The 27,097-nt window shown below is 46.8% G+C and overlaps 3 protein-coding genes and 1 long non-coding RNA gene across 5 annotated transcripts in view; 1 reads left to right on the forward strand and 3 right to left on the reverse strand.

The window, feature by feature from the left end:
* Positions 1 to 5,350, reverse strand: part of NR0B2 (nuclear receptor subfamily 0 group B member 2) — a 15,016-nt gene extending 9,666 nt beyond the window's left edge. Inside the window, exon 1 of the transcript XR_006278247.1 lies at positions 4,897 to 5,350. The gene's annotated coding sequence lies outside the window, so the exon portion shown is untranslated. The remainder of the gene's footprint in view (positions 1 to 4,896) is intronic.
* LOC122458276 overlaps positions 1 to 6,188 on the reverse strand; it is a 27,284-nt gene extending 21,096 nt beyond the window's left edge. Inside the window, exons 1-2 of the long non-coding RNA XR_006278248.1 lie at positions 6,176 to 6,188; positions 698 to 701 (exon numbers count right to left, since the gene is read on the reverse strand). This is a non-coding gene — a long non-coding RNA (uncharacterized LOC122458276). The remainder of the gene's footprint in view (positions 1 to 697; positions 702 to 6,175) is intronic.
* Positions 1 to 15,155, forward strand: part of NUDC (nuclear distribution C, dynein complex regulator) — a 17,322-nt gene extending 2,167 nt beyond the window's left edge. Inside the window, exons 2-9 of the mRNA XM_043506100.1 lie at positions 2,118 to 2,197; positions 7,397 to 7,600; positions 8,185 to 8,271; positions 8,684 to 8,797; positions 9,291 to 9,485; positions 10,535 to 10,618; positions 11,696 to 11,814; positions 13,709 to 15,155. Of these exons, the coding sequence (XP_043362035.1) occupies positions 2,118 to 2,197; positions 7,397 to 7,600; positions 8,185 to 8,271; positions 8,684 to 8,797; positions 9,291 to 9,485; positions 10,535 to 10,618; positions 11,696 to 11,814; positions 13,709 to 13,760 (935 nt within the window). The 3' untranslated portion in view covers positions 13,761 to 15,155. The remainder of the gene's footprint in view (positions 1 to 2,117; positions 2,198 to 7,396; positions 7,601 to 8,184; positions 8,272 to 8,683; positions 8,798 to 9,290; positions 9,486 to 10,534; positions 10,619 to 11,695; positions 11,815 to 13,708) is intronic.
* Positions 15,156 to 20,660: 5,505 nt separating this feature from the next.
* Positions 20,661 to 27,097, reverse strand: part of KDF1 (keratinocyte differentiation factor 1) — a 79,259-nt gene continuing 72,822 nt past the window's right edge. For both annotated transcript variants that reach the window (XM_043506099.1, XM_038378049.2), the window contains one exon: positions 20,661 to 26,780. In XM_043506099.1, the coding sequence (XP_043362034.1) occupies positions 26,698 to 26,780 (83 nt within the window). In that variant the 3' untranslated portion in view covers positions 20,661 to 26,697. The remainder of the gene's footprint in view (positions 26,781 to 27,097) is intronic.

Genomic DNA, 27,097 nt, shown 5'->3' on the forward strand with positions numbered 1-27,097 from the left:
GGCCCTCAGTCAGTAACCGCCACTCTCTGGCCACCCAGCTTTGAAGGCAGCAGCACAGAAGTAAGGGTGGATGGTATTGCCACCCTTACTTCTGCACTGCTGCTGGCGGGGTACTGCCTTTAGAGCTGGGCGCCCGGCTAACAGTCAGCGCTGTCCATCTGCCCAGATCTGAAGTCAGTGCAGAAGTAAGGGTGACAATACTGTGACACTCCCCCCCCAATAACCTTGTGACCCCTCCTCCCCCACTCCGCAACTCCCTTTTGGATCAGGACCCCAATTTGAGTAACTCTGGTCGCCCCTGTGAATCTATATAGTATAAGGTAAAAACACAAAACCAAATTTCACAGCAGGTGACCAGGTTTCATGGTCAGTGATGCGTTTTTCATGGCTGAATTTGGTATGGCCCTACAGATGTCTGATGTAAGCAATTCCTTTTGCATCCCATGCATCTGGACCATTATGCAATGCTATCCTTTAGCTGTGCCATATTAGAGCATCTATTTGTCTGCTTCTATTGAGTCCATGTATCCTTTCCTTGGACAGTAAGAGCTTTCTTGGTTTAGGGCCTGGAAATGAGAATACTTGCTCAAATAGTTCTCGCTTACCAGACTTTAAAAAAAATTGTTCAGTGTGATACTAATAAGATTAGAAAAAAGTGATAAGGGATTGGAATAACTGTATTTCAAGACCTACAGACTTTTCTTGCAGCTGTGCAACAGGGTGGCTTATTAAACCAGTGCAGTAGATATTAAGACCCTAGTTGCATTGCAGCCACTCAGTAAAATAATTAAGGGTGGCAATTTTGCAATAGAAAAGCTTCAAAAACAGAATCCAGCGAGAAACTGCTGAGCTTGAATCAATAAGCAAACTAGATACCATTAACTTGGGTTTGAATAGAGTGACTGGATCATTACACATATTGAATCTATTTCCTTAAGTTAAGTATCCTCACACCTTCTTGTCAACTGTCTAAATGGGCCATCTTGATTATCACTACAAACTTTTTTTTCCTCCTGCTGATAATAGCTCATCTTAACTAATTAGCCTCTCACAGTTTGTATGGTAACTTCTAACTTATCCGTGTGTGTATATATCTATATGTTCCATTCTATGCATTCGATGAAGTGAGCTGTAGCTCACGAAAACTTATGCTCTAATAAATGTTAGTCTCTAAGGTGCCACAAGTACTCGTTCTAATTTGCATTATTGGCCATTGTTAATTACAAAATTTTACAGATTAATTTTCTTTATTTAGTAAAGTCTAGGATACTGAGTCATGTGCTTTACTTCTTTCAAGTATAGCTGCAGTTTATAATTCTTCATATTTAAGTAAGTGTGCTGTAGTCTGTCTTGTAAAAAAACAAAAAACATAAGATTTGATCACATAAGGTCTATGGCTACTACAGCATTACTCAGAGCTGAGGAATGACTTGGTGTGAGAGAACTACTGGGGTTTTTACATGAGCAAAGAGACCTAAGTTTATGAGTTATTTAAAAAAAAATAACTCCTCACACACCAGATAGTTTTAAGGTTATAATTCTAGAAGCCCGCACTGTAACTATAGTAGTCATGGTGCTTCTAAGGGAAGGTGACTTCAAAAGGAATTTCAGTCCTTGCCCATTGTATAATCTCATGAAAATCTCTTGAAGGTAGAGAATCCAAAAGGCATATCTTTGCAGAATACGCTAATTGTTTATCTGACAAATAGGTACGGAGTTTGATGTCAAGCTTTAAACAGATCTCCAAGTAGACTTGGCTGGGGATTACAGTACAGAACATCAAAAAAACTCTCTCCTTACTGAGGCGAGAAGTACTGATGGGAACCAGAGTAGCAGCCGTGTTAGTCTGTGTTTGCGAATACAGACTACCACGGCTGCTACTCTGAAACCTGTCATTATGCAAGGCACTGAATTTATCCATATAGAGTAGAAAAAAAATTGTTAGTCTCTAAGGTGCCACAAGTACTCCTTTTCTTGTTAGGAACTAGCGTCTCTTGTTGATCTGGTGGCAGTTTGGTGTCCTGGCAGGCCAAGAGTAAAGTTATTTTGTTTGTTTTTTCTTGGGAAGTTGAAATCTTTATTTCAGGTCTCCTGAAACTACCTGTCTTTTGTCTTTCAGCTTGTGAACACGTTCTTCAGTTTCCTCAGACGTAAAACTGATTTCTTCATAGGAGGAGAAGAGGGAATAGCAAAAAAGGTAACTCCCCTGATATCTTCATGATTGATTTTTCTTACATATCTAGAGCAAGCTATGCTCTATCGGGAAACACTCATTTCTGTGGTAGGCTGAGTTCTCCATATTCTCCAGTTACTGCTCTGCCACCGCGTGCTCTCCTATTGCCATCTGATTCTTTTTACTGCTCTATGGGCCTGACTTTCTATGAAACTGCTGAAACGTACTAAGGAAACAAGATAATAATAAACTGCCCCATCCACAGCTGAGCATGTTTGCTTGTGTGAGTGGCATCAGTGGTGAAAGGTTGTTGTTTTTTTTTGGGCTATGCTCTGGCCAAAGGCTTGTTTGGAAAGCAAGCCTGCCAGACATACTGATTTAACTGTGACAGATACCGCAGGATTGATAACCCCAGGTTACCTTGTTTGTTCATTTCAGAAAAAGCACAAAGTCCGTCTCACTGCATATGCAGTTACCACTTTATCTCTAAGCTGCAGTATACGACAGTGTTGGTGTGAGGCTGGTGGTCACTATGTGGGTGTGGGAGAACTGGACCCTTCAGTTTCCAGCAGGCTGGCATTCCTGACCTTACTGCAGAGTACTACATTTCATATTTAATCTAACAGACCCAAGTGCTCAAATATGAAGTACCCAAACTTTCTGAATGCCTTCTGTAGTTAGCTACATAGGAGTTCCAAACTTCTTCACGTTGTAGACTATGTCGTAGTAGCATCTCGTGGAAACATTAATTTCCATACAGATCACATCCCCTCCTACTGGCTATTGAATAACATCTGTGGCAGGCAACTACAGCAATTCTTGCAAGGAAAAAAAAAATCAGTATTGGGAAATTAAATATATTTGTAGGTGCTTTAATGCAGTTTAGCAAGTGGAGGTGAGGAACAAATTCTCTGTTTGCCACAGTTACGTGCTCTACCAACCACTGCTGGTCTGAAGGTCAGAGTTTGGGAACCACTGCCATATGGTTTTTTCAATGCTGCATAATGTATACATGCTGCATAATCTGTGAAATGGACAAAGAAGCTTTAGGATGAAAATGATGCAAATGATTAACTCTTCTTCCCCGCTCAGTCTGGGGAGAGAGGAGTTAGAAATCTTCAAGATCACAAAGAGATTGGCATATAGTTATAGAAAGAAAATATGATTATTAGCACTCCTGATAGAGTTTCAGATGACTGACACCTGTAGTGACTAGAGTTGGAAACTAAAAGTTGGGACTCCTGGCTTCTATGCTGTACTGTCAAAAGTTGCATAGCAAGTCAAATCACTTAGCAGCCATACCTTAGTTTCCCCACTTGTAAGAGAAAGACAAGTCTTAATTCTCTTGTAAAGTGCTTTGTGATCCTCTGAAAGACACTGCATATAAAATGTGACTTCCCCTGCCTTTCATGACATTGTGCCCCCTACAAAGGTTTGAAGAAGCCAGACTGCTCTATCCCATTCTCCTGCTACTCATCATTATCCTAAACTTTCCTTTGGGGACTGAAATGTCTTGTGTGGTCTCAGCACCAAGGTGAAGCTTTTGTGTTGGCAGGATAAGGGGAATTATGCCGATGTGGGAGGTGAGAATGCATGCTCCCACTCCCCCCCCCCCTTTTTTTTTTTTAAAGAACCTTCCTGTGTTTGACTGAGGGTTTGTTTTTAAAATCATCATCCTTACATCGTTCCTCAGTAAGGGCAAGTCTCTGACAAGTCACTATACAGGCAGTAAACTATACTACACGTAAATACATATTTTGTGCTTCTGTCATGGCTATTCAATGCTGAAGCAACTAGGGTCTTCCAACAGCAAAGGGGTCTTCCAGCACTTGAAACAGAGCCAATTCCACCATCAAATGGTTGCATACCACCCTGCCACTTGCTGCTGGGTATGCATCAGTGCCCTGATCTCAGCCCCTGACTCTCCCAAGATGTGGGTTAAGCGGACGGTGGACAGAAATAGCATGCTTCTCCCACCTCCGTTTGGGAAGGAACACCGAGCCTCTTTCACACAGCAATTTGGGATCATAGCTTGGAATTTGACTAGCTGTAGAGGCAGGGAAACCATAATGTTGAATCCTCTTTTGTGGATGGAGAAAGATTCTGGAGAAAATCTTTTCATAGGGCAGCTCCACCTCAAGCAGCACCCCTGCAACAGGCCTGACAGGTTCTCCCAGCCTCAGTTTGTCCTTTTTATCCATACATGAAGGGAACATAGTCTGTCTCCGATACAAAGCTTGCCCCTGGGCATAATTGGTATACACCAGTGCAGTAATTCCCCAAAAACCTTGTAATAAAACCATTCTGCAGTTTCCACAGTAAATGTATGAAGATACAGTGGGTTTTTTTCCCCTCTTATTCCCCTCTTCAGATTTAGCTCTGCCACATCACCGACCCAAGTCAATAACAGCACTCTGTTCCGAGTTCTTTTTACACCAATCTAGAGTCCCTTTCTCCAGGCCTTCCTGTCTGAGAGTGACCAGTCTTCTTGCAGCCCTTCACTCAGGTCTTTGCTCTAGGAACTTCCCCTCCTGCAGTGTTCCACTCCTCCAGGCCTCCCTTCCTGCAAGTCCTGCCCCTTGGCAGGGGATCCATTTCCTCCATCAACCCTTTTTCTTCCAGGCTTAGCTTCTCCTCACCAAGCTGTATCATCCCCTTTTTCCTAGGAGCCACTGCCCAAGCCTTCTACTCATCTAGGATTCCCCACTTCAATCAGTTCTCACCAGCAGTTCTGTTCCAGTTCTTATCTGAATTCAGCTGTCTTCCAAGCAACTCCTGCCACCTCTTCCTTGCTGCACGCGCTTTCAGATTCAGTCACCTGTTCTGACTCTCCCAATCTCCTGCCCTCTAGTGCCCAGATACCCCCTCTCAAGCCTAATTTGGGGTCAACTGACCGGTTGCAGGTGCACTGGCCTCTTCCCTCTTAAAGGGCCAGTGTTACCCTGTGACACACCTGTCTCCTTTTCACTTCCCTTCCCCAAATGAATTAGAATGATATTTTAGTAGTACCATCCTTTTGGCTTTTTGGAGACTCAATTCCATTTCTATGTATGCAACAGAGGGATTGTGTTTTGAATATCCTATCAAAGAAGGTACTGCCGACCAGTGTTCCCTCTAATTTTTTCCATCCATGTGCGGAATGAAATTTGTTATGTGCACCGGTATTGAGGTAATGTGCAGATCTGTGTCACCAGTAGAAACAAAAAGCCTAGATATAATATTTTTTAATTACTCCAGCCAGGACATATTACGCATTTTAGAACTCGCTACTCAAAGAATTAAATTTTAAGCATAAGAGAGAAATAAAATTATGAAATGCATAGACCAGTCCAGAAACTAAAATAACAGCACTTTGAAAGAATAAAATTACATAGAATATATGTGCACTGCAGGAAGTACCAAGAAGTACCAACAACAACACAAGTATGTGTTGGAAGGTGAATGTGTCAGAGAGTGTGTGTGTGAGAGAGACACAAAGACAGTGTGCACGCGCTGGCTGCTGGGGAAGTCAGGGACCGTGCGCTATCTCTTTAAGGCACTCACTCATCACAGCAGCTCTCCTGCTCCTGAGCCCTGTGTTCTCCTCCCCCTCTATGGAGATGGGGTACATTGGTGCCGGGGGGGTGGGGAGGCAGGGGAAGCAGGACACCCTGATATCAGCCCCCGCCCCTCAGCCCCCCCCACAGCAAGCAGGAGGGTTCCAGGAGCAGCTGGCCAGGGGTTCCAAGGTAGAGGGCAGGAGCAATGTGACTGCAGAGCAGTGTGGGGAGGGCCACCTGAGCACATGCTGCCGTGGCTCTGCTAATCAAGTGTGTGATTCACTCCTAGGTGGCCCCACAGCTTAGAGGGAACAGAGTACTGCACTCCTGCTGTGTACATAAAGATTTAATAATAATTGTATCTTTCTCCCCCTGTACTGGTTTGCAGTCAGTTGTATAATTAGCTGAGGTCCAGAATCTCTGAGCTGCTTTGGGCTAGTTCACCCTGATAAGTGCCGATCACATCCTTGGCACTTCCTCTGATTAAACTCGTACCCTTTGATATAAGGAATCTCTTCCTTCCCTCCTCTTGATTCCTATCTGTGATGGTTACCAGGGGTACCCAGCATTGCTCCCACCTGCCCTACATTACATTCTCCCCAGATGTTCTCTTTCCTGTCTGAAGAGCTAGTGTGTCTTCCGTAGTAGAACTGTTTTCACTACGTGCTGCCTTGCACAGTACCTCTGGCATTATCAACAGCTGGGTTATTTCTCTGGCTTCCTGCCTGTTTACTCAACTCTCCCTCCAAGCAGTGCAGCCATTTACATCACAGACCTTGATATTCTGCCTTTCTTGGGTGCTCCTGGGGAAGGGTTATATGGTAACTTGTTCCCAAGCAATATAATTTGGTTTTCAAATTTTTAAAATCTCTCTCCTACAAACTATACCTTTCAGGTAAAAATTGATGCTTCTAGGTTTTTAAGTATTCATTGTTATTTCCCCCCCCCCCCCATTCTGCCAACAATGCAAGGTGTTTACAAAAAATAGTATGAATGCAAGTTCTCCACCCTAAATAGCTTACCATCTAAATATTAAATTGGATAATTATCCATCTAGTATATGGGGATGCTTCAGATGGTCTTCAGTGTACTCCACCTGGAAAGCATCCAGATCCAGTTATAACACATTATACTCCTATAACTTCTTCCACGGGGGGAATCTCAAAGCATTGACAAACGCTAGTTATCAGAGTCTCCTGGTCCTCTGTGAGTTAGGACAGTATTCTTCTCATTTTACAGATGAGCGAGGCACAAAGACTACATGAATAGTTTTAAGGTGAGACTACAAATCCTTGGCACAGAGCTGAATATACAAACTAGGGTCCTGAATCTCCATTGCACTTTCACCTCTGCAAAGTAGCTGTTAAACACTGCCAAATCAAATGGTAGAATTTTACACTGCACAAGGTACAGGGCAATGGAGAATCCAGCTCAAGGAGTACTTTTCTCCTATGGGCAGGGACTTGGAAAGTATTTTGAACTTTCCCAGATATTCTGTCAGACACCATCTCAAATCTGGGATGAAAAAAGAGGGAAATATCCCTAGGTCAGTGCTTTTGGGGAACGTGTCTGCTCTGCAGTAGACTTATGAGGGAGGTAGAGCCTCCCTTCAGCTGCTGCCACCCAGGTTTGGGAGTATGGTGAATTCTTAAAACTCCTCCATCATTGGGCTCCTTTCTTTCAGTTAATCACAGAGACATTCAACCACCACAACAAGCTGGCTCAGAAAGAGCGGAAGGAGAAAAAAGCCCAGCAAGAGGCAGAACGGCGTGAAAAGGCAGAGCGAGCTGCCAAACTCGCTAAAGAAAAGAAGCAGGAAGATAATGAACCAAGGATCAAGGAGCTTACAGAGGAAGAGGCGGAAAGGTTGCAACAGGAAATTGACCAGGTGAGAGCTCAGTATGGTGCACGTGTGTGCACACACACATCTGCCTTTTAAAAGGAGACTGTTTGGGGCTAGAGCCAGCCTCCTTCGTTGGCTTGTGTGCAGTCCAGTCAGTAGTGGCTGGTATAATTCAGTTAGAAGCTTTGTGCTTGTACAAATATCCAGAATACCAGACTGGAGCAGCTGTTGCATTTCCAAGTTAATCTAAGCCTGTCCAATCTTTCTTTTCCTTGCTTCTCTTACAGGTTACTTTGTCCCAGTGCCCTCAGCAAGTGCTCTTATTGCAACAGAGTGTTCTGGCACGGTCTCTGAGTAACTCTCTGTGCAGTTACACTGGGGAAAGGAGCAGAGGAGGGCTGACACCATGCCAGTCTGCCTCTTGGAGAATGGGGCTTTCCTGTTATGTGGTGCAGTAGAGCTGGAAACCCCCCAAGTTTCTTATAGTTCTGAGTTATGCGCAGGTCTGCAGCTTTATCTATAGAAGGAAATGGGGCCACCTAGTGCTGTATTGGTACATTTCACTTGTCAGAGTTTCACAGACATCAGATAATCAGTCTGGGGGTTTGGGGTATTTTTTTTTTTAACAGAAAAAAGAGCAAAAACAAGATGAGCCCAAAGATGTCTCAGTGAAACCCCGTGAGAATCAAACAGAATCTCCAGAGCCCAGCAAACAGGTAATGTGTTCCCAGAGACTTCCTCAGTTCTGGGGAGGAGGAAGTGTGCATCTGAACAACATTGAGGTGGCCTCTCGGTATATGGAGGAGTGTGCCATTTGAACAGTGTGGTGCGTCCTCTATCTGTGAGAGCATGCACTGGAGGTCTTCAGTGCTTCTGCCATCTCTACTCCCTGCCAATTTGGAGACTGCAACAGATTCTCAAAGACATTCCCTAATTTTTTAAAAATCTGATGCTTTAAAAGGAAATCTCTGCCCTCTAATTCCAGACTGGATCTATGTGGAGTGCCTTAGGAATCAAAAAACATAATTAACTGGAAAATCCCGTATGAATTTAAAGAGCCATTCTTACTAGTGAAATGTATATTCAGGCTTGAAAACCTCTTTACTAATGCTTAAATTGTCTGTTTAGGAGACTGATGATGAAGAAGAAGATGAGAAGGATAAAGGAAAACTTAAACCAAACTCTGGGAATGGGGCTGACCTTCCAAACTATAGGTGGACACAGACCCTTTCTGAACTGGATGTAAGTGCTGCCTTTGATTGGGGATGTGAGGAATTCTAGCCTTGAAACTTGAGGGCAGGCACTGCTATGAACTGTGGAGCCATTGATGAGTAACAAGGTCAGCTAGCTCAATGATATGCTTTGTATTCTGGTTGTCCAAGAAGATAATAGTAACAGTGTTCAGCTGTAGCACACCCATAGAGGGAGAGAGCTTAGTAGACAAGAGGCTTTGAGGCCCTTTTGTCATTCTGCCTCAATCTTGACCTTGTTGAAGTGAGACAGCACTCATAGTTTGCTCATCCTGTGCAACCCACTTGGGACCTGTCAGGCATCATCTTGCCAAATGTCTGCTTCAGCCCCCACAGAATCCATATATTTAATGCACAAAGAGCATGTCCTACTCTGGCATATACAGTGTAGCTCAGATGAACTCAAGGTAGAAAGTCTTGGAGCAGTAACACGAGGGGAAGTGAGAGATCTCTGATCCCTCTTTCTCCCTCTCTCCCCTGTCCAGCTGGCCATCCCATTCAAGGTGAGCTTCCGGCTGAAGGGGAAGGATGTGGTGGTGGACATTCAGAGACGGCACCTGAAAGTGGGGCTGAAGGGTCACCCCCCAGTGATTGAAGGAGATCTATACAATGAAGTGAAGGTGGAGGAGAGCTCCTGGCTGATTGAGGATGGTAAAATAGTCACCGTGCACCTGGAGAAGGTAAGCACATAAATGCCATACTGGGTCAGACAAGTGATCCATCCACACAGTATTTTGACACCTCAATCTTGGACAGTTCTTCAGGGCATGTCTACACTTAAAATGGTGCAGCAGTGGGTACTCCACCGCCCTGAGAGGAGGTAGCTAGCTCAACAGGAGAATTCTCCCATTATAGCACTGTCTACACTAGGGTTAGGTTAGTTTAATCGTGTTGCTCAGGGCTGTGGATTTTTTTTACTGGGACATAGTTATACTGATCTAATTTCCTAGTGTAGACCAGGCCTCAGTTTTGTCACCTAAAAAAAATGGCTCAGGTCTGGAAATTTCTCTCACATCCTGTACAAGGTACATCAGGGTGAATCACTGATAGCATTCAGGCTCGTGTCTGTTATACATCCCCTAGAGCCAGGAACCTTGAGAGTTGAGATTGTACTTCCACTCCTGTTCTTTGGTACAGTATTGCTTGAGCCTATATACTGCTCCACTTAGGAACATCAGTGTATCGAGGACCAGAGTCTGACCAGATCTTCAGCTGTAACTTTTAATTGATCCTTGCTCCTGGATTGGTCACTCACTCTTTGAGAATGGAGTCCGCTTTTCTTTAAAGTTGGGTGTATTATTGGAGCAAAATTCTGGCCTGTCTTTCACCTGTGGTATGTGAGCATCTGGGCACGGTTGGTGTGTGATGTGCTGGCAGGTTTCAGTGTGGCAGCGTTCCTTTTATGTCATTTCAGTTGCAGTTGATTTAATAATAGGAACATGGGTTTGCCCATTCTGGACGCTGTCTCCTTGGAGATTGTTGCTAGCGTTGGTAATTCCTGCCATTTGGGATTAAACTGAGGTGATTGAGAATGGGAAAGCCACCTTATATCCAGGCTTTATCTTCTGACGGTCATTGTCAGTTAAGGGCTACATGAGCTGGGTTTGATTCCAGTAACTCTGTTTCTTTGTAACAAAAAAAGTAACCCACCTAAGTATCCCAGATGAGCATTTTCAGAGAACCTGCTGTTTTGTGAAGCGTTCTTTACTGTCTCCTCTCCTCTTTTTAGATCAACAAGATGGAATGGTGGAGCAAGCTAGTCCCCACGGACCCAGAAATCAACACCAAGAAAATTAACCCAGAGAACTCAAAGGTAATACCTGTTTGTCAGCCCATTAGCCATAGTGAACAGGGGCTGTGTACGGTGATCAACTTGTGATCAAGGTTTCTTAAACCTTTTGGCCTCTACCATGTATTCACTCTGCAAGCAAAGTAAATGGGGCCAAAGGACACAGAATCCAAAGGGGATGAAGACTTAGGAGAAATGTTGACCTATGGAACTATAAGAAGTGTGGCACACAACTTGTCACAATGCCCCATGAGAGACCTGGTCTGAATTAGAAGTGGGACTTTAGAATTTCTTGTGTCCTGGGAAAATAAGGTGTAAACTTGCCACTGCCCATGGTGACAACGTTGCATTAGTCTGAGAAGAAACCTCTGCTCTGTGTAAGGAAAACACCTTCCCCTGACTTCAAATACCATGAGTTCAGTGTCGGGGTAGCTGTGTTAGTCTTTAAGGTGCCACCGGACTCCTTGTTGTTTTTGTGGATACAGACAGATTTATTTGAGCATAAGCTTTCGTGGGTAAAAACCTCACGTCTGAAGAAGTGAGGTTTTTACCCACGAAAGCTTATGCTCAAATAAATCTGTTTGTCTTTAAGGTGCCACCGGACTCCTTGTTGTTTTCATGAGTTCAGTGTTACTCCAGAAAAGTTTGCTCCTATAGAATCCAGTGAGTGTTCACCTGGAGTGGTGTAGGGAGCATGTTAAAAGGAACATGAGGAGACATGGTGCCTCCTCATGGAACAGTTTTTGGATCAGAGTATGACTAACTGAATATTTGTGAGAGGCTTTGTGAGTGTATGCCCTAACTGGGGTTATGGATGGCATAACTAGAAAGAGGTGATCTAACAAGTTAAATAATTCAAAAGCATGAGATGGTATTGGCTACTTCAAAGCTACCCTGCAAACTGAATTCAGGAAAACCTTATTGCAGTGAGTGCAGTTGGATTTACAGGTCGGTTTCTATATAAGTAGGTCTGTAGTTTGCATGCTATAGTGCCTTGAAATTTTACTGTGTCTTAGTTCACTGTAAGCAGAGGTTCTGTATGTAGGCCATGGGGCCTGTGGTTTATTCCTCCATCTATAACAGAATCTCTTTGGGTTTTAGTTGTCAGACCTGGACAGTGAAACTCGCAGCATGGTGGAGAAAATGATGTATGATCAACGTCAGAAATCCATGGGGCTCCCCACATCTGATGAACAGAAGAAGCAGGATATACTGAAAAAGTGCGTAGAGAGAATTCATCCATGGGTACTTTCTTCCCCACCTCCCTTGAGCAATTTTGTGTGTCAGCCATATGTCGTGGAGTAGTGGGAGGGGGGAGAATGACTGATGGCGCGTGAGATAGGTTTGGCCTTGGAACCTGTCTGCACTCACTTGCGGAATTCAGTTGAAATGTTTTAGACATTGACCCTCCGTGTTGGGATGGGAACATATTGAATTATGCTGTGTTGCACAGCTCTGCTCTAGGGCTAGCTTCAAGTGCAGGGAGTAAGACACAGCAGGTGGTGTCTGGGCTGGAGATATTGTCTCTGTGGAGCCAGTGAGATCACATAAAAGCTCATTAATCTCCCTCAACCTAGTAGCCCAGATAATTTCCTCCCCCACACATCCTACATTAGACAGTTGTCTCCAAGCCAATAGCACGTTTATATCTTTATAGCCCTGATTGATGTAACTGCACCTTGGAGTTCCTGTGAATAACTTTCCTGACAAGGCCATGTGGGGTTAGTGCCCACATCTGCTGGTGATGAGACGAAGGGTAACTATGGGTTATGCAGCTTCCCCTTGTAAATGAAAAACTGCCTCTTTTTTCCCTGGGGTGAAACAAGGATTAGTCTAGCAGGACAGTTTCTCCTGCTACCATCTCACCTTCCTTGATTTTTCTGTAGACTTTACTGGCAGTACTATCTGATGTAGTATTTTGATCAGCACCGTAGGGGCTTGTTCAAGTTAAAGGTCCATCAGGGTTGCGTGCTGTGTGCTTCTAGTGAGATGACTTGTCGTTCCAAAACGTACATCAGACCCAAAACTGAGATGATCCCCTCTCACCAAGAATCTGGGCTTGCCCTTGCTTCCCTGAGCACTGTAGACAGGATCTCTTGTACATGAGACCACTTGTTGAATGTTCTCCATAAGCTTAGTCCCAGTGTTCTTTGACTGGTGGAGAATGGGCATGAAGTTTAGACTGTCTGGCCCATAGTGGGCTTTGGTGATGTCCAGCTACATTCCTGCTCTCTGGCAACAGAGTCCTCTCTGCTGACATACAAAAGAAGTGCCGCTGCAATTACATTTCTCCAGCGTCATGCAGAATGGGACTGTGGTTGCATATAGCCCTCTGCCTAGCCAGTGGTTGCATCGTGCTGAACTACATTGGTGGGTCTCCTCCTTGTACAATATTGTTCACATTGCATGATGCAGTATTTCCAAACCTGCTTGCAGTGGCAGACGGAGCATGAAGCTAATCAAAGCTGCCGGAAGAGCTGTACATTTGGGCTGGGTTTGGCCTAGCTTTACTGGAGCTGGGTTTCTGTGCCATCCTTCTCTTGCTACTATTCTCACTACCTCAGTAGTGGAGACATCCCCAACATCCCCAGTAATATGTATGACTAAGTAATATGTCTAAGGTTCGATCAGAATCCCCTCACCCCCATTGTCAACATCGCAGCTGCTACGTGTCTGGCCTGAAGGTAATAGTTCCCAAGGGTGTGTCCCATTAATAACCGTTGCTCGTTACACCTGTTGGCCTTGTTGACTGGGTAACGTTACTGATATTACTAACAGGAGCAGGAAGGAGTGAGGTGGTGTCCAGGGTTCCTTGCATGGGAAGCTCTGCAAATCAACATGGCTAATGTGAGACCTGCAGGCCTGGGGAAGGGGAGGGCAGCAGCCATCATGATAGCAAGTGAAAGTGACAGCAGAGGGGGCATTGCTATCCTCTTCCTATGTGGAAGCAGCGATTAATGCCTCCCCACTATACAGGGGCTGTTGTGAGGATAGATTGAACCTAGGAAATGTCATGCTCTCTCCTGTGTGTGGGTGTGTTTGATGTTGCAGAGTAGCATTATGTAGCGTGCAGCCTGCCTAGCTCATTCACTTGTGCACCTTTCTTTCTTACAGGTTCATGGAGCAGCATCCAGAAATGGACTTTTCAAAGGCTAAATTCAACTGAGCCCCTTTTTTTCCCCCTCTGCCCCCTTGAGACATACCATGGAATGGGGCAGGATGTGCATGGGTCGGGGGGAGGGAAGGGTCATCTCCTGACCTTGAGTGAGTAAACACTCCTGTCATCTCCAAGTGAACTTGCCACGGAAGCAGCTTCATGACTGGCATCCTCGCTGTTGTCAGTCCAGCACAATGCAAGGCCCTTGTATCAGTTTGCAGCTGCAGCGCCTGTCAGACACCATAGCCAGCTGGCTCACATTTATATAGATCCCGAGGACCTTGCTTGGCAGAGAGGAGGAAGTAAAGCAAAAAAGGCTAGGCAAGTCAAGCTAAAGCAGTGTTTGAACATCTCGTGGGACTGTCATTTTCCTCTTGAGACCCACTAACCCCAGTCCTTGGTTAAGAACCAGTCTAGTTGGAGCCTTTATGGGCAAAATTCCATCTTCTCTTCCCCCCCCCCCCCCACATATGTACCTGCTCCAAAGCAAGCTGCACCTGTAAAACTTTTACAGAACACAGCACCCTGGCTAAGACCCACCCCCCTGTGTTTATCAGTGGAGCAGCTGTGGCGTTTGGGGTCTTGGTCCTACCTTCAGTAATACAGCACTGCTCACAGTGGGTAAGTCCCTTAACTCTTCCTGCATGACTGCTCTGCTCTCCTGTAGGAACAGTTGGCTTATTCTGTAACGCTTTCCTAGCCTTCATCTGTTTGCCATGGGGGGAGCTCCTCAATAAGGCCTGCCTTCACCCTTGGTCTTTGGAGTAGAGGCTAATGTGCCAGTTAAATACCATTTTATCTACAACAGAGAAGGATTTTTACTCCTCCCACTCCACACTGGTACAAATCCATTTCAGTTATCAGAGGACATTGCGCCACTAGTCATCACACTGCTACTCAAATTAGTGGGGAAGGGACTTTATGGCCTTTCTAGCTTGGGGGAGGCCCTAGAGCTGAATTGTGCCTGGGGAGTGAGGAGGGTTCAGTGGCTGATTTGCTCACTGCATGGGATTGGCTTAGTGCTGTTGTTGGGCTTGGTGAAAATGGGGCAAGTGGATCACTACAGAGTTGAGGGGAGAGGTCACTAAAGTGATGGGTGTGCTGAAATTCTGCTATCAGGTGAAGGAGGAGCACCTAGGTCCTCCTGCTGTTGTAAAGGGAGGGAGTGGATGGTAGGCAGGAGGGAGCCCTCTGGGTAGTGACAGCTCTTGCTGGAAGTTTGATCTCTCCACCTATGTCAAGTTAGTGTTTTCCAAGAGGCCTCCTCTCTTTCACCTGTTGATTGGCCAGCAAGTGTCCCCTACATTCTCTCCTCTCTGGGGTGCTGCTGACTCGAGTAACTTGTTTTCTGCATGTTAATATCATTGTTAAAGCTGCACTTGTAAAATAAAAGAAATAGGGTGACTTGCATGTGTAATTGTGTGGTAAGTAGGGTGTGGATTGATAATGGGGCAGCACCTGGTCTGAAAGCAGTAGAAGGTGGAAATGGAGAACACTAAGGGCTGGACTGATGAGAGGTTTTAGGCCAGAGAGTCTCAAACTCTGCCTGGACCAACTATGTGCTGCCATGCCCTGTCTGAAACATTTGAAAGCAATAATGAGGTGGGGTCTGCAGGAAGAAGAGGCTGGTGCACTGCTGATCTGGGACTTTTAACATTCAGCTTGCCCAAGGCCGGGCACCACCTCTGACTTGCCACTCCTGAAGCACACAGCTCGGGGCCTGGGCCCAGCTTGTACACTTTAGTCCAGGCTGGCCAACAGCCCTATTCTGTGGCCTACCCTCTGCCTATCGCAGCCCTGGTGCTCAAGCTGAAGTAGCTGCCCCCTGCCTGATCAATGCTGTGCCTGTGAAAAAGGCTTGGTGCATAACATGCCATGGAGGCTTCTTTTCACCACGCACATTGCTGTGCAGGAACTAGGCCTGAGCCCTGGTGTGGTTATAGAGTGAGAGCAGCAGGTCTTTATTTCTCACATCAGCTGCCTCTATATCAGATGGAGTGGAAAAGTTGCCTTTTGGTATCACTGGAGGGGCTAGTCAAACTGACAGAATGGGTAGGTTGGGCAAAGGGGTAAAGTCCCCTCTGCCCATGTGCCTGGGCTGTTTGTTTTCAGTTTATAGCAGCGGGACACGGCGGCTTGTTTGCACTCAGCTGAGCCAAGGCCAGTCTGTTCTGTCTCAGCTTTTGTACATTTTGGCCCCAGATGTCAGTGCTGCCTGCACAATCCCCTACAGCAGCAGCCTTGTAACAGAGAACATGGAGCTGGGCACCTACCCTGACAACTGCCACTCTGATATTCATTGTGCAGGGGTGCTTCCTTACCCTGCTGGACAGGCTATGCTGTAGTTTCACAACTAGTTCTCTTCCTTTCTGCCCTCACTGAAGTTAAGCGTGCAGACATAAGAAAAAAGTATTTCAGGGTCTTGCATGAAAACTGACTGGGCCAGCCACTAACATGACATGTATAAGCATTATTTCTCTCTCCTGTGCAGGCTGAGCAACTAGTTAAGTTCCTGGAATGTATGGTTTATATATGCCAACTTTTCTGCCCAGTTCTGTTTCTGGTGTACAGCAGGCCAAAAAATCAGGTCAGTATATCTGCGGCATGTGTGTTGAGAGCCTACCCTGATTCTGAACTGCAGAGTTCAGAGAGGAAGCCACTGAGGGCAGGTGCCTGTCTGGTCCTGTCTGTCCCTTGAGGTGGGAAAACAGCAGGAGCAATGGGAAAGACCAGGCTAACCTCCATGCTTGCACTAGGCTTAGCTTCCAGCCTCAGGCCCCTCCTAACAAGTCAAGTTTCGGCAGGTGCAGTTGCGGTGGCAGAGACTGGTCAGAGGCCAGACCTGCCTGTAGCACTACCCTCCTCGAACCGTGTCCTCAGTTCACCAGCACCACTTCATCCCTTGCTGGCAGGGGTTGGTGTTGGAGAAATGGGGTTCGGTCACCCTGTTTTGTTGAGGGAAATAGGGTCAGATCAAAGGTGAGGAAGAAGGGATAGATGAGCAAACTGCACCTCTTGCTTCAGATAATGCAAACCCTACATGGGAGCAGGGTTCAGTCCACAGCAAGCAGGGCTCTAACATCCATATGCCGCCCTAAGAATAGTTATTGCTAACCCAGCAATGAAAATAAGCAGATCAAAGGTAGCAAAAGTAATTGGGATGCAATTGTCTCTAGAACTGAAGTGAGAAACCTTTTGACAAGCGCCTATACTTTTTTTTTTAAATATAGAGCCTTCCCCTTGTTTTGATTGAGACAGTTCCTGATATTGAACTTAGCCACTGTTTTTGTTCATAAGCTCACGAAAGCTTATGCTCAAATTTGTTAGTCTCTAAGGTGCCACAAGTTCTCCTTTTCTTTTTGCTAATACAGACTAACACGGCTGCTACTCTGAAACCTGTTCTTGTTCACTTCATGACTGTTGGGGGACAAAACCCATCTTATACAGCACATGATGATGGTTAACCTCAACCATACTCTTAAGATATTAAATCTCAATTTTCTAGTCCAATCTGGCACCAGACTTCCCATTTTAAGTGCCAACCACCCAGGATTTGAGAGAGACAATCTGCTACAGCAGCACCCTTATCAAGTTAGTAGGTAGTAAAGCAGATCAAATACAGTTGAAGGAAGACTGCAGTGGCAGAGAGGTGGCTGCTGTTGATTCAGGGGAATAGTTCTGCTTTATTATTCATGTGTGCAGGGAAATCTACCCCCTCATGAGAGCGCCTCTGCATTCTCTTCCCAAAACTTGAGCAGGGTCAAACATCCTAGGTTGTGTTTGTGAATCAAAGGTTGGCTTTAGGCCTAAGCCCCTGGACTTCAACCCTTCCAGCCAGCGGAATGGAAGGTGTTTCTCCCTGCTGACCTTGTCCTGTGCCACTACTGAGGTGTCACTGACTCGCGCCAGGGAAAGGTCAATAAAAACAACACCCCCACCTGAATGTGTCATGCTGGAATGAAATAAACCAAAGCAGGGAAAGGAGATTTCTGGTTCCAAGCAGCTGTGAAGGTGGCTCCACAATTGCAGACGCTAAGCAGCCTAGTTACACGTGTTGTAGACACTTCCTGGGACCAGGAGTCATACTTCACATGATGCAAGTAGGCTCCCAAAAGCCCTGTTACATCAGCTGAAAAACATTTCCAGAGGTAAATTGCTAGCAAGGCCGGGTAATGGCAAAAGCTTTAGACCTCCACCAGTACAGTGGCGAGCTGGAGCCAGTTCGCAAGAACCGGTTTTTAAATTTAGAAGCAGTTTTAGAACCGGTTGTTCAGGCTCTCTGAGCTCCCAGCCGGGGAGGCTCCCCCAGCCCCTCCCCTGCCATCCCCCCCCTCACAGAGCCTCAGCATGCCGTGCCGCTGGCGCCAGTGCTCTGGACCATCCTGAGCAGCTCGGCAGCGCCTGCCGCTTGGTAAGGGGGCCGGGAGGAGGGGTTGGATGAGGAGCAGGGAGTGGTTGGAGGGGGCAGAGAACAGGGCGGGGTTGGGTAGGCAGACGCTGCCCCAGAAAGTCCCAGCCAGGCTGGGACTCGGCTGGGGCAGACCCCCAGGCCAAGGGGGCCCCGACTCGCAGCGCTAGGGAGGGTGCATGGTGTAGGGCTTATAGAAGGGGGCTGTTGGAGACAGGGTTGGCTCTAGGCAGCAGCAAAATAAGCAGGTGCTTGGGGTGGCTCAATTCTAGGGGCAGCATTCTGGCGCCATGCTGCCCCTAGAAATGTGCCCCAGCTTGCCTCTGCCCTGCCTCCTCCCCTGAGCACGCCGCTGCCCTGCTGCTTCTCCCCCCTCCCTCCCAGGCTTGCCAGGTGCCAAACAGCTGTTTGGCGCAGCAAGCCTGGGAGGGAGGGAGAAGCCGAGCCGCACCTCGGTTGTGGGAGGCGGCCGCGGTGGTGGAGTGGAGCTGGGGTGGGGAGCGGTTCCTCTACCCCCCGTTACTTCCTGCGCTCCCCCCCCCTGACCCTCGCTCACCTCTGCTCCGCCTGCTCCCCTCAACGTGCTGCCTCTCCCTTGCCTGGGAGGGAGGGGGGAGAAGCGGAGCAGCAGCATGTTCGGGGGAGCAGGCGGAGCGGAGGTGAGCTAGGACGGGGGTTGCAGGGGGAAGCTGTAGGAAGCAATGGGGGGGGGGAAAGAAATGCAACACGCCTGGGGGAGGAGGCGGGGCCAGGGATTTGGGGGGGCACCAAAAAAAGCAGGGGCAGCCAAAAAATTTTTTTGCTCGGGGCGGCAAAAATCCTAAAGTTGGCTCGGTGCAAGAGGGGGGTGCACGGAGCAGCACCGTTTGGGAGGTGCAGAGCTATGGAAGGGCTGCGGGGCCTCGCGTCAAGTCTCGGGGCAGGGCCCGCACTGCGGCTGCGCAGCCCTCCAGGCAGCCGCTCGGGGGCCCCGCCCCAGAGGCCGATCCGATGCCGCCTTGCTCAGCAGCTGCGGCCGAGCTCCATGCTGCTTCCTGCCCGGCCCAGGGAGCGCCACCGGCTGCGCTGGGCGGGGAGATCTGGCAGTAGCAGCCTCCTCTGCCCCAGGAGCCAGCCAGGGCTGGCTGGGGGCTGCCTTGGGCGTGCTGGGGCGAGCCCCCCGCCAGTCTCTCCCACTCCTGCACTGTGGGGCTGTCCGGCCTCTGCCACTCGGGGGCGCTCACATCCCGTGGTGGGGAGTCGGGCAGACAGCAGCCTTTGCCTGCAGGGAGCCGCTGCCCCACATGCCGGGAAGCGACCCCACTGATGCAAGGGCTGCAGGCCTCCTGCACCACCAGCAGGCACCTGGGATGGAGAACGAGCCTGGGGAGGCAGGAGGGGGCAGGACAGAGGCACATCCCTTAAATCAGAACTTTTTATAGGGAACTGGTTGTTAAGATGTTGGCAGCTCATCACTGCTTTGCTACAAAAGCAGTCAATCATCTGGGTCAGTGCTGCCACCCCTTGGCAAAGAAAGGAGCATTCAGCACACAAGTATGTTAATACTAGTCACTATTCCCAAGCAGGTTTAACTTGAAAGGTGGTTTTGAAGATAGGGGCAATGTCCCCAGGCTCACTGCCCTGCTGCGGACACTCAAACTGCATGCAGGAAGCACAACACAATCAATCACCCTGTGACAGGAGCTGGAGTTGCCAAAGACAAGCATGCCTGCATGCAAAAGAACTCTACAGAGAGCAGACAGGGGAGCTAGCTCTGCACTGTGCATAGGTGACAGACAAGAGCAGGAACAGAAGAAGCAGCCCACCACCCATGAAAGATCTACTCGAGCCTTTAGGTTCAGCAATTTATCATGCACCTGTGGCTATATCTACACTGCAGCTGGGAGCAAGGCTCCCAGCCCGGGTAGAGACATTTACTAGCAGGGCTTGAGCTAGCATCCTAACAAGTGCCATGTATACAGTGGGGCTCTGGCTCTCAAGCCCACTTGACTGCCTAAGCTTCAGAGCCTGAACTCCAGCCCAAGCTGCAACATCCAGGCTAGCTCAGGCCCTGCTTGAATCTGGCTGCCTGGGCTGGGAGGCTCACTCTCAGCTGCAGTGTGGACATATCCTCAGGGGGCCTCAGCTCTTCCCTTCCCGCATATTTAGATAAAGCCCTGAAGACTCCTTGTAGAGGTGTTTCCAGACTGAAATACAATTCTCTCTCCCTTCCAACACCAGCCCCTGGTGTAGCTTTTTAAGCTACATGTTTAAACAGTACGAGAAGCAAACCAGGCTGTGTTACTACTTTATAAACAAACTATTAAATAGCAAAGCCTCGCAGGAGAAAGAACAAGTACTAGGCATTTAAAATCACTGCTTTTTAATTTGAACAGAGGCTGCAGCTCCCACTTTAAGGGGGGAAACTAATAAGGACTGGGCTGGGAAAGGATCAAGGTAGAACAGTCCATTTTCCAACATCACTTTTTGACCACATGGAAAGAAACCAGTCAGTCATTTTCAAGAGGTGGGTGGGTGAGGGGAACAGTGTTTATTTGCTTTTCTTTGCATGCTCCAAACAGTAATTAAAAAACACAGACCAGAGTTAGGGTTACCAACCCTCCAGGATTGTCCCAGAGTTTCCAGGAATTAAAGAAGTCATGTGATGAAACCTCCAGGTATACATTCAATCAAAATTGCCAACCCTAACCAGAGTCTGTTTATTCATAGGAAGATCAATCGCTTTTTGCTAGCTTTAACAAAATAAAACTGAATCACGGCCAAGGGGTTTGAAAGCAGGGGCCTGTGCATTTAGAGTTGATTTTTGCACAAGGATGTTCTAGATTCATATGTATGCAGAGAAACAGCCAGGATGAAGGTGCTACCATGGTTGCTCAGGTCAATGACCTGCATGGTCCTAGATTTCTGCTAAGGGCGTAGTCATGTAACAGATCATAAAATCTCTGAAGAGCACCATTAGGTGGTTTTTCCAATGGTGATTAAGACACATGCTCAGTGGAGACTTGCTATTTATTTCACTGAAAAACTTAACCAAAAAAATCAAAGACGTCAACAGTGAAATAAAGATGCTGACTCAAGCTCCCAAAAGGAAGTAAATTCACAGGTGGTTTCCCAACATAACCTCAGTCCTGCTGATTTTAGCTGCATGCATGTTCATCATGAAGACCGGTTCCTGTTAAATCCACAGATATTTATGTAACTAACAGGTGTGAGACAATGGGATAGCACTAACACTTAGATTCATCATGAATCAGACTCTCTTTTAAGGAAACACCCATAAGTTGAAGGTTTTGTGAGCTCTCAGCTGAAAGGTGGGAGGGGGGAAATCCTCTCTCACAGATGTTCATTTAGACATTGGAGGTAAATGTATGTTAAAACCAGTCTGCCTAAAAATCCCTGTCCTGTGTTGCTCAGTTCTTGGTCTCTTTTAGTGTTTGGCACTAGTTCCCTAGTCACCATATTCTTCCCAAAAGATCACTTGCCCCATTCAGTACCATGCCCAATATTGACACTCAGAGTGGATCCAGATACAGCAACTAAGGTTAGGTCTACACTGACAATTGGACGACAAAACTTTTGTCTTTCAGAGGTGTTAAAAAACAAACAAACAAAAAAACACAACAACCCTAAAAGACAACAGTTTTGCCTCGACAAGTGTCGGTGTGAACTGTGTGTTGTCGGCAGGAGAGCTGCCGGCAAATGCCGCTCATTGGGGGTGGAAGTTTTTTTGTTGGCAGAAAAGGCGACAAACAGCAGCTATGCTAAAAGCTGTGTAGTGTAGACACAGCCTAAGAAACTGCTGGACTGACAAACATGACAACTCTTCCAGTAGCAAAAAGATGTTGCAAATTCATTCAATACCCAAGCATGAATGGGGAGAACACAGCAGTGTTCAAAAAAATAAAGTGACACACAGGCTTGGGAATGAGAATTTAAAGCACTTTCACTGCTATTCTACAAGGAACCAAGAAGTGAGATGGATACATTGTCAGATCTTTATTTTAAACAGTCTAAGGTGGCAGTAGACATCCTAGTTACTCCCTAGAAATATTCTGAGAACAGCAATTAATGAGGGTTCGGAACCAAGGGCCAGCTTGGTATGATTACATGGCTCTTTGGGGGCAGGGACATGTTTCACCATGTGTGCACAAAGTGGGTAACTTGATGGGCTCCCAATTGTGGGTGAGGCCTCTACTCACGGCTGAGTACAAATAAGTAATAACCCGAGTCACAACTTTTAGGATGGCCTGGTTTATCAAAAATATGCCTGATCACTAGTACAAAACAACAGAGCAATTCTGTGGTAATCAGCCGTTCCCCACCACTAATGCAAAATAAGCTAACCCCAAACAGGAAGCTGGCAAAACAGAAGGGAAACCTACTTGGGTCCCATAAAGCAGCTGGAAAAGAGTAAGTGGCGCATCCTAGAGTGGCTTTTTGCGAGGGGGCTGCCCTGTGATTATCTGGCTGCAAGCTGACGGACCCTCTTCCAAAGCTGCTTCGAAACAGACCCGGATGAGGCAGCTATTCAGAAAGTTGGCTGAAAGGCAGCTTAAGTTACTGCCACTTAAGTGGAGCTGGCCGTATTAGTTCTATATACCTGTTGCCCTGGTTCACCAATCAAACAGCTCTGTTCACAAGCAAAGGTTCTTCCCTGGCAGAGCCCTTCCAGCCAAGACCCACTGCCAGCCTAGAACAAGGGTTTTTTCCTCCCTTTATATTTTTTAAATGAAAATAAAGAACCCTAAAAAGGAAGGCTGTCTCCCTGCAGGGGTCTGACTGGATATTTAGTGTTGGTGGAAGATGGCAGCTTGACAGATCTACGGTCTGATGTCCTCTACTTAGCCCAGGGGTACCGTGCCAGTAAATGCAGTCCAAACGTCTTTCCCTGGACCTCCACATGGAGGGCCTAACTGCAGAAGCAAGTAGGGAGTTTGGTCTCAATCTTTTGCCTCTCTAGACAGAGAGCCATAGCTCCCAAATGGAACAGGGGGGTTGTGCTGGGAATCACTGGCTTGACACCAAACAGCTTGTTTCACACCAGCCACGCAACAGTGAGGAGTTTTCAATCATTACTGCCTGCAGCACCATTCAAATGGCAACTTAGATGTAAAAAGCTCCAGATCTCAGATCAGACTGAAAGGATCCTAGCAACCCCTGACCCAACAAGGGGGATTTAAATCTCTCCCTCTCCCCAAACCAACTACCTTCCAATCCAACAATCAGGTCTCAGTGGAGCCCCACTGTCACTAGGAAGTTCCTTGCAAAGTTGAGAAAGAAGGGTCTGGCACCAATTCTTACCACACCCCCATACCTTTGAAAAAGTTTATGACAAGGTAATTACCCTATAAGCAGCCACACTCCCTCATCTAATCACAAAGCTAGAGAGACATGGGAGTTCCTTTGATTGACCATCTCCCTCCCAACCCCTCCCCACCCCAAAAAAGGAGAGTGACAGCAGGTGCAGGAGCAGGACTTTGCAAACTAGCTGCTAGATGAGTAACTGACTTTGAAAAGGCAAAACTGGTCCTTCAAGTCAGAGGGTCAGGAGAACAAAAAAGCTCTGACCCCCCTCTCACCCCCCCGTTTCATGAGGGTGTGGTTCCTCCAGATGGATTAAATGAGTACAAGATGGGGGGGGGAGAAGAGAGACACTGTAGAGAAGATTGGCCTCAGTTCTGTAGAATTGTCATTGACAGTGTCTCCCCTTTATTAACTCCCCCCCACACATTCCCTGCACACAGACAGCTCCCAAGAGGCTACTTTATTTATACAGACCCTCATTGCTCCCCAGACACCAGGCTGCATTAAATCAACTGGGGGAAAAACATATACAGACTTAACACAATGGTCAACCACAAGAGAAACTTCTAGCTGGAGCACTGCTGTCTGCCAGCTGCAGGGCACTACACACGCCCTTCTCTCCCAGACCCTTCAGCAAAGGATGTGCTTAAAATCTGCTTCAGGCTGAAATTTAAAGCCTAATTAAATAGGGAGCAATTAAAAACAAAAACCAAAACCAGAGAAAGACTGAGTCCAACATAACATACAACAGGTTTGCCAGTTTCAGGGATTGTTTTACACCTCTAACACCCACTGGTTTTTTCACTCGGAGTTTTAAGCCACATACATTGTCAGGCACTATTGGCATAACTGGCTGTATAAACAGTTGTAAAAGTCTGCTGTTGCATCTGGGCAGCAACCATTGGCAGCTCTTCCTGAAACTGCCTCATCAAGGTGCTATATGGAATCAGTTTCTTCCAGCAGTAGGCGCCACGCTACGTTGTCACGTAAATGTGCATTTTAAAAAGCAAACTTATCCAAATACATATTTACAAACTAGTTCAGAAGCCAAGAGGCAGCAAGGCCCATCAAATGTAGTACGTAAAATATTACGTATTTAGTCAGTCAGTCTCTGTTTGCCAGGAGTCCTGGCCACCACTTTGGGTCAGGTCCTCACATGAACAAGCGGGAGGGCTTTTTCAAATTTACATTTCATTGCTTTAAAAAACAAAGCCTAAGGAAATACAGTCGAACTCACCAAAACTTCAGTGGCCCCCGCATTGCCAGACCATCCCTCTGAGCCCGTCAAAGGCCCAAACGTGGGACACAGCGCCACAAGAAAACACAGACAAATGTGGAAGAAGCTTCGAAGTGATGTGGGATCAGTTATTTAGCCTAAATATCATTGCCGAGTCAGCACTGATTCATGAGCCAGTGTTTCTGATGTTTCAAGTGATAGGATTGAATCTGTATTTTTTAAAAGCAAGTAATTTACAAGAACAGCAAGTAGGTCTGAGTGGGACTTAAATGTGGCTCAGGTGAACGGTATGTTTCAAGGGGGTTCTGTCCACAATCGGCAGCTGTATAAGCCTCCTTAGTGAAGTGAGGAACGAAAAGCTCCAAATCTTTGAAAAGCATAGGGGCAAACACAGGCTCTAAAGTCCCAACCAACAAGCTCAAGACACCTTTCCTTTGCTTAAGCACAGAAGTGCGGCCTACACCAGGGCCAGAGCCAACCTTTGCCAGCGTCTGGCTCTAGCAACAATGGACACCGGTTTCACTGCTGGTTAATTCCACCAACGAGCATTTCCTATTCCCCTGCTAAGGCACTGAGGTGTATAAACGAGTCTCATGGCTGGGGGTGTTTACTTTCTGATAAACGAGCCAGTGGAGATGCCAGTGAGGTGCAGCCCTCAGGCTTCTGAAAAGCTGCAGCCCTCAAGGTCACCCAGTTTGGTGCCTTTAGGGTGGCCACAGCTCCTAGGAAAGAGGCTGAGCACACTGAACACCCCTGTGCAAAGGGGGGTGAGAGTCACATTTACACAGCAATAATCAGTTCCCTACATACACTTCATGGAGAGTTCCCCCACAAATCCCTTCTCCCTCCCTTTAAAGGCAACAGCAAAGTTTTCCAGGGAGCATTTTTAAGGAGCATTTAAGATCCCAAACACACAGGCAGAGTTACAGGGAGGACTGATTTGTAATTTTTAAAAAAGTCTTGTCTTTCACTTACCTGCCAAGACCCAAGGTCAGGGCTTTCTCCAGCAGTTAACATGACCACCCAGGGCTATGTAAGCCTTGGCAGATGAGTGAGGGAAAAGCTGATTGGCAAATGAGTTATAAATCAACACCTTTGTCTACTTAATACCTCATGTCAGTGGTTCTCACCAGACCGGCAGTGATTTAAAGTTGTTATTCAATGGTTGCATGATAACCTGAGAGACAAGAGTTGGGTCGCAGTCCAGTTAGTCTCATCAACAAGTTGTCCACATTGTAGTTAGCACTAATTGGCTTGGTTGCTTTGTTGGCACCCACTACAAAAAGGCCAAGGATTAAACGAACCCTGGAGGCTGAACTATCCTCTCTTTTCTGAGGTGGTCCCTTCAGGACAGGTGTAAGGCACTTTGTCAAGAAAGCTTGTCTGGCTACCGTGCATAGAGGACTCAGCCTCTGGGACAATCAAGGCCAGCAATGGTAAGTAGACATCTGGGATCTTAAACAGGTGTTCTTACAGCCTTGGAGTTCACCTCAACAGAATTGCTACAAATGAAAAGACATTCCTATCATCAACAAAGCTACACAACATACATTAACATCTACAGTGCCAGAAGGGCAAAAACTGTACAGCTGACTCTTGGAGCTGGGCAACAGCTGGATGTCTGATGTCTGGTTGGGTACTAAAACTGCATTCCAAGAGTGGAAGTAGTACTGCAAGTTCCCACAAAGGCAGAACATATTCCCTTTGTCAGTATCCCCTTGTCCATCTTCTGTTCCAAGAACTCACGTCCCATTGTCTGAATAAGTTCACTAGATTCATGGTCCATTTCCTCAAGGTTCTGTTATGATCCCACACACAGAAAAATAATCCAATGCACCCCACAGATTGAGGGGCAAGTTGAACTTTAACAAGGGAAAATGAGAACTGAAGAAAATAAAGTGGCATAGCATGTTTTATATGAAAAGAGATGAGGAACTCTGTTTGCTGTAAGGCCCAGCGACCTCTCCCGCCACAGAGCTCTGCCTTGGTCCATTATTCTAACAGTAAACCTGAAGCAGTGGTGCTCCAGACGAATCAGTCTCTGTGTCCTGATAGGAGGAAGCTCTGCTCATTGGAGACCCTTGGAAAAAAAAAAGGGGGGGGGGAGAGGATAAGTTCAAATAAAATGGCACAGACTGCAGCAGCAAAATCCACAGGAGCTAGACTGATACAGCTGCCATGAAGGGGCTTAAGTATGGCAAGGGAAGAGAAAGCAGCTGACGCCCTCAGGCAGGGAACAGCCCAGAGTATCAGAGGCAACTTTCAGAAGAGATCCTATCACTTTACACACACAGGGGATCTAGCAGCTCAGCCTGTGGCCACTCTCTGATGCAAAACATTAAAAGCAATATGGGAGAGGAAGAGCCCAAGACATCTGCTGGTAAATAATTCGCCCCT

The sequence above is a fragment of the Dermochelys coriacea genome, chromosome 19 (genome assembly GCF_009764565.3).
Source record: "Dermochelys coriacea isolate rDerCor1 chromosome 19, rDerCor1.pri.v4, whole genome shotgun sequence".
Classification (NCBI taxonomy): Eukaryota; Metazoa; Chordata; order Testudines; family Dermochelyidae; genus Dermochelys; species Dermochelys coriacea.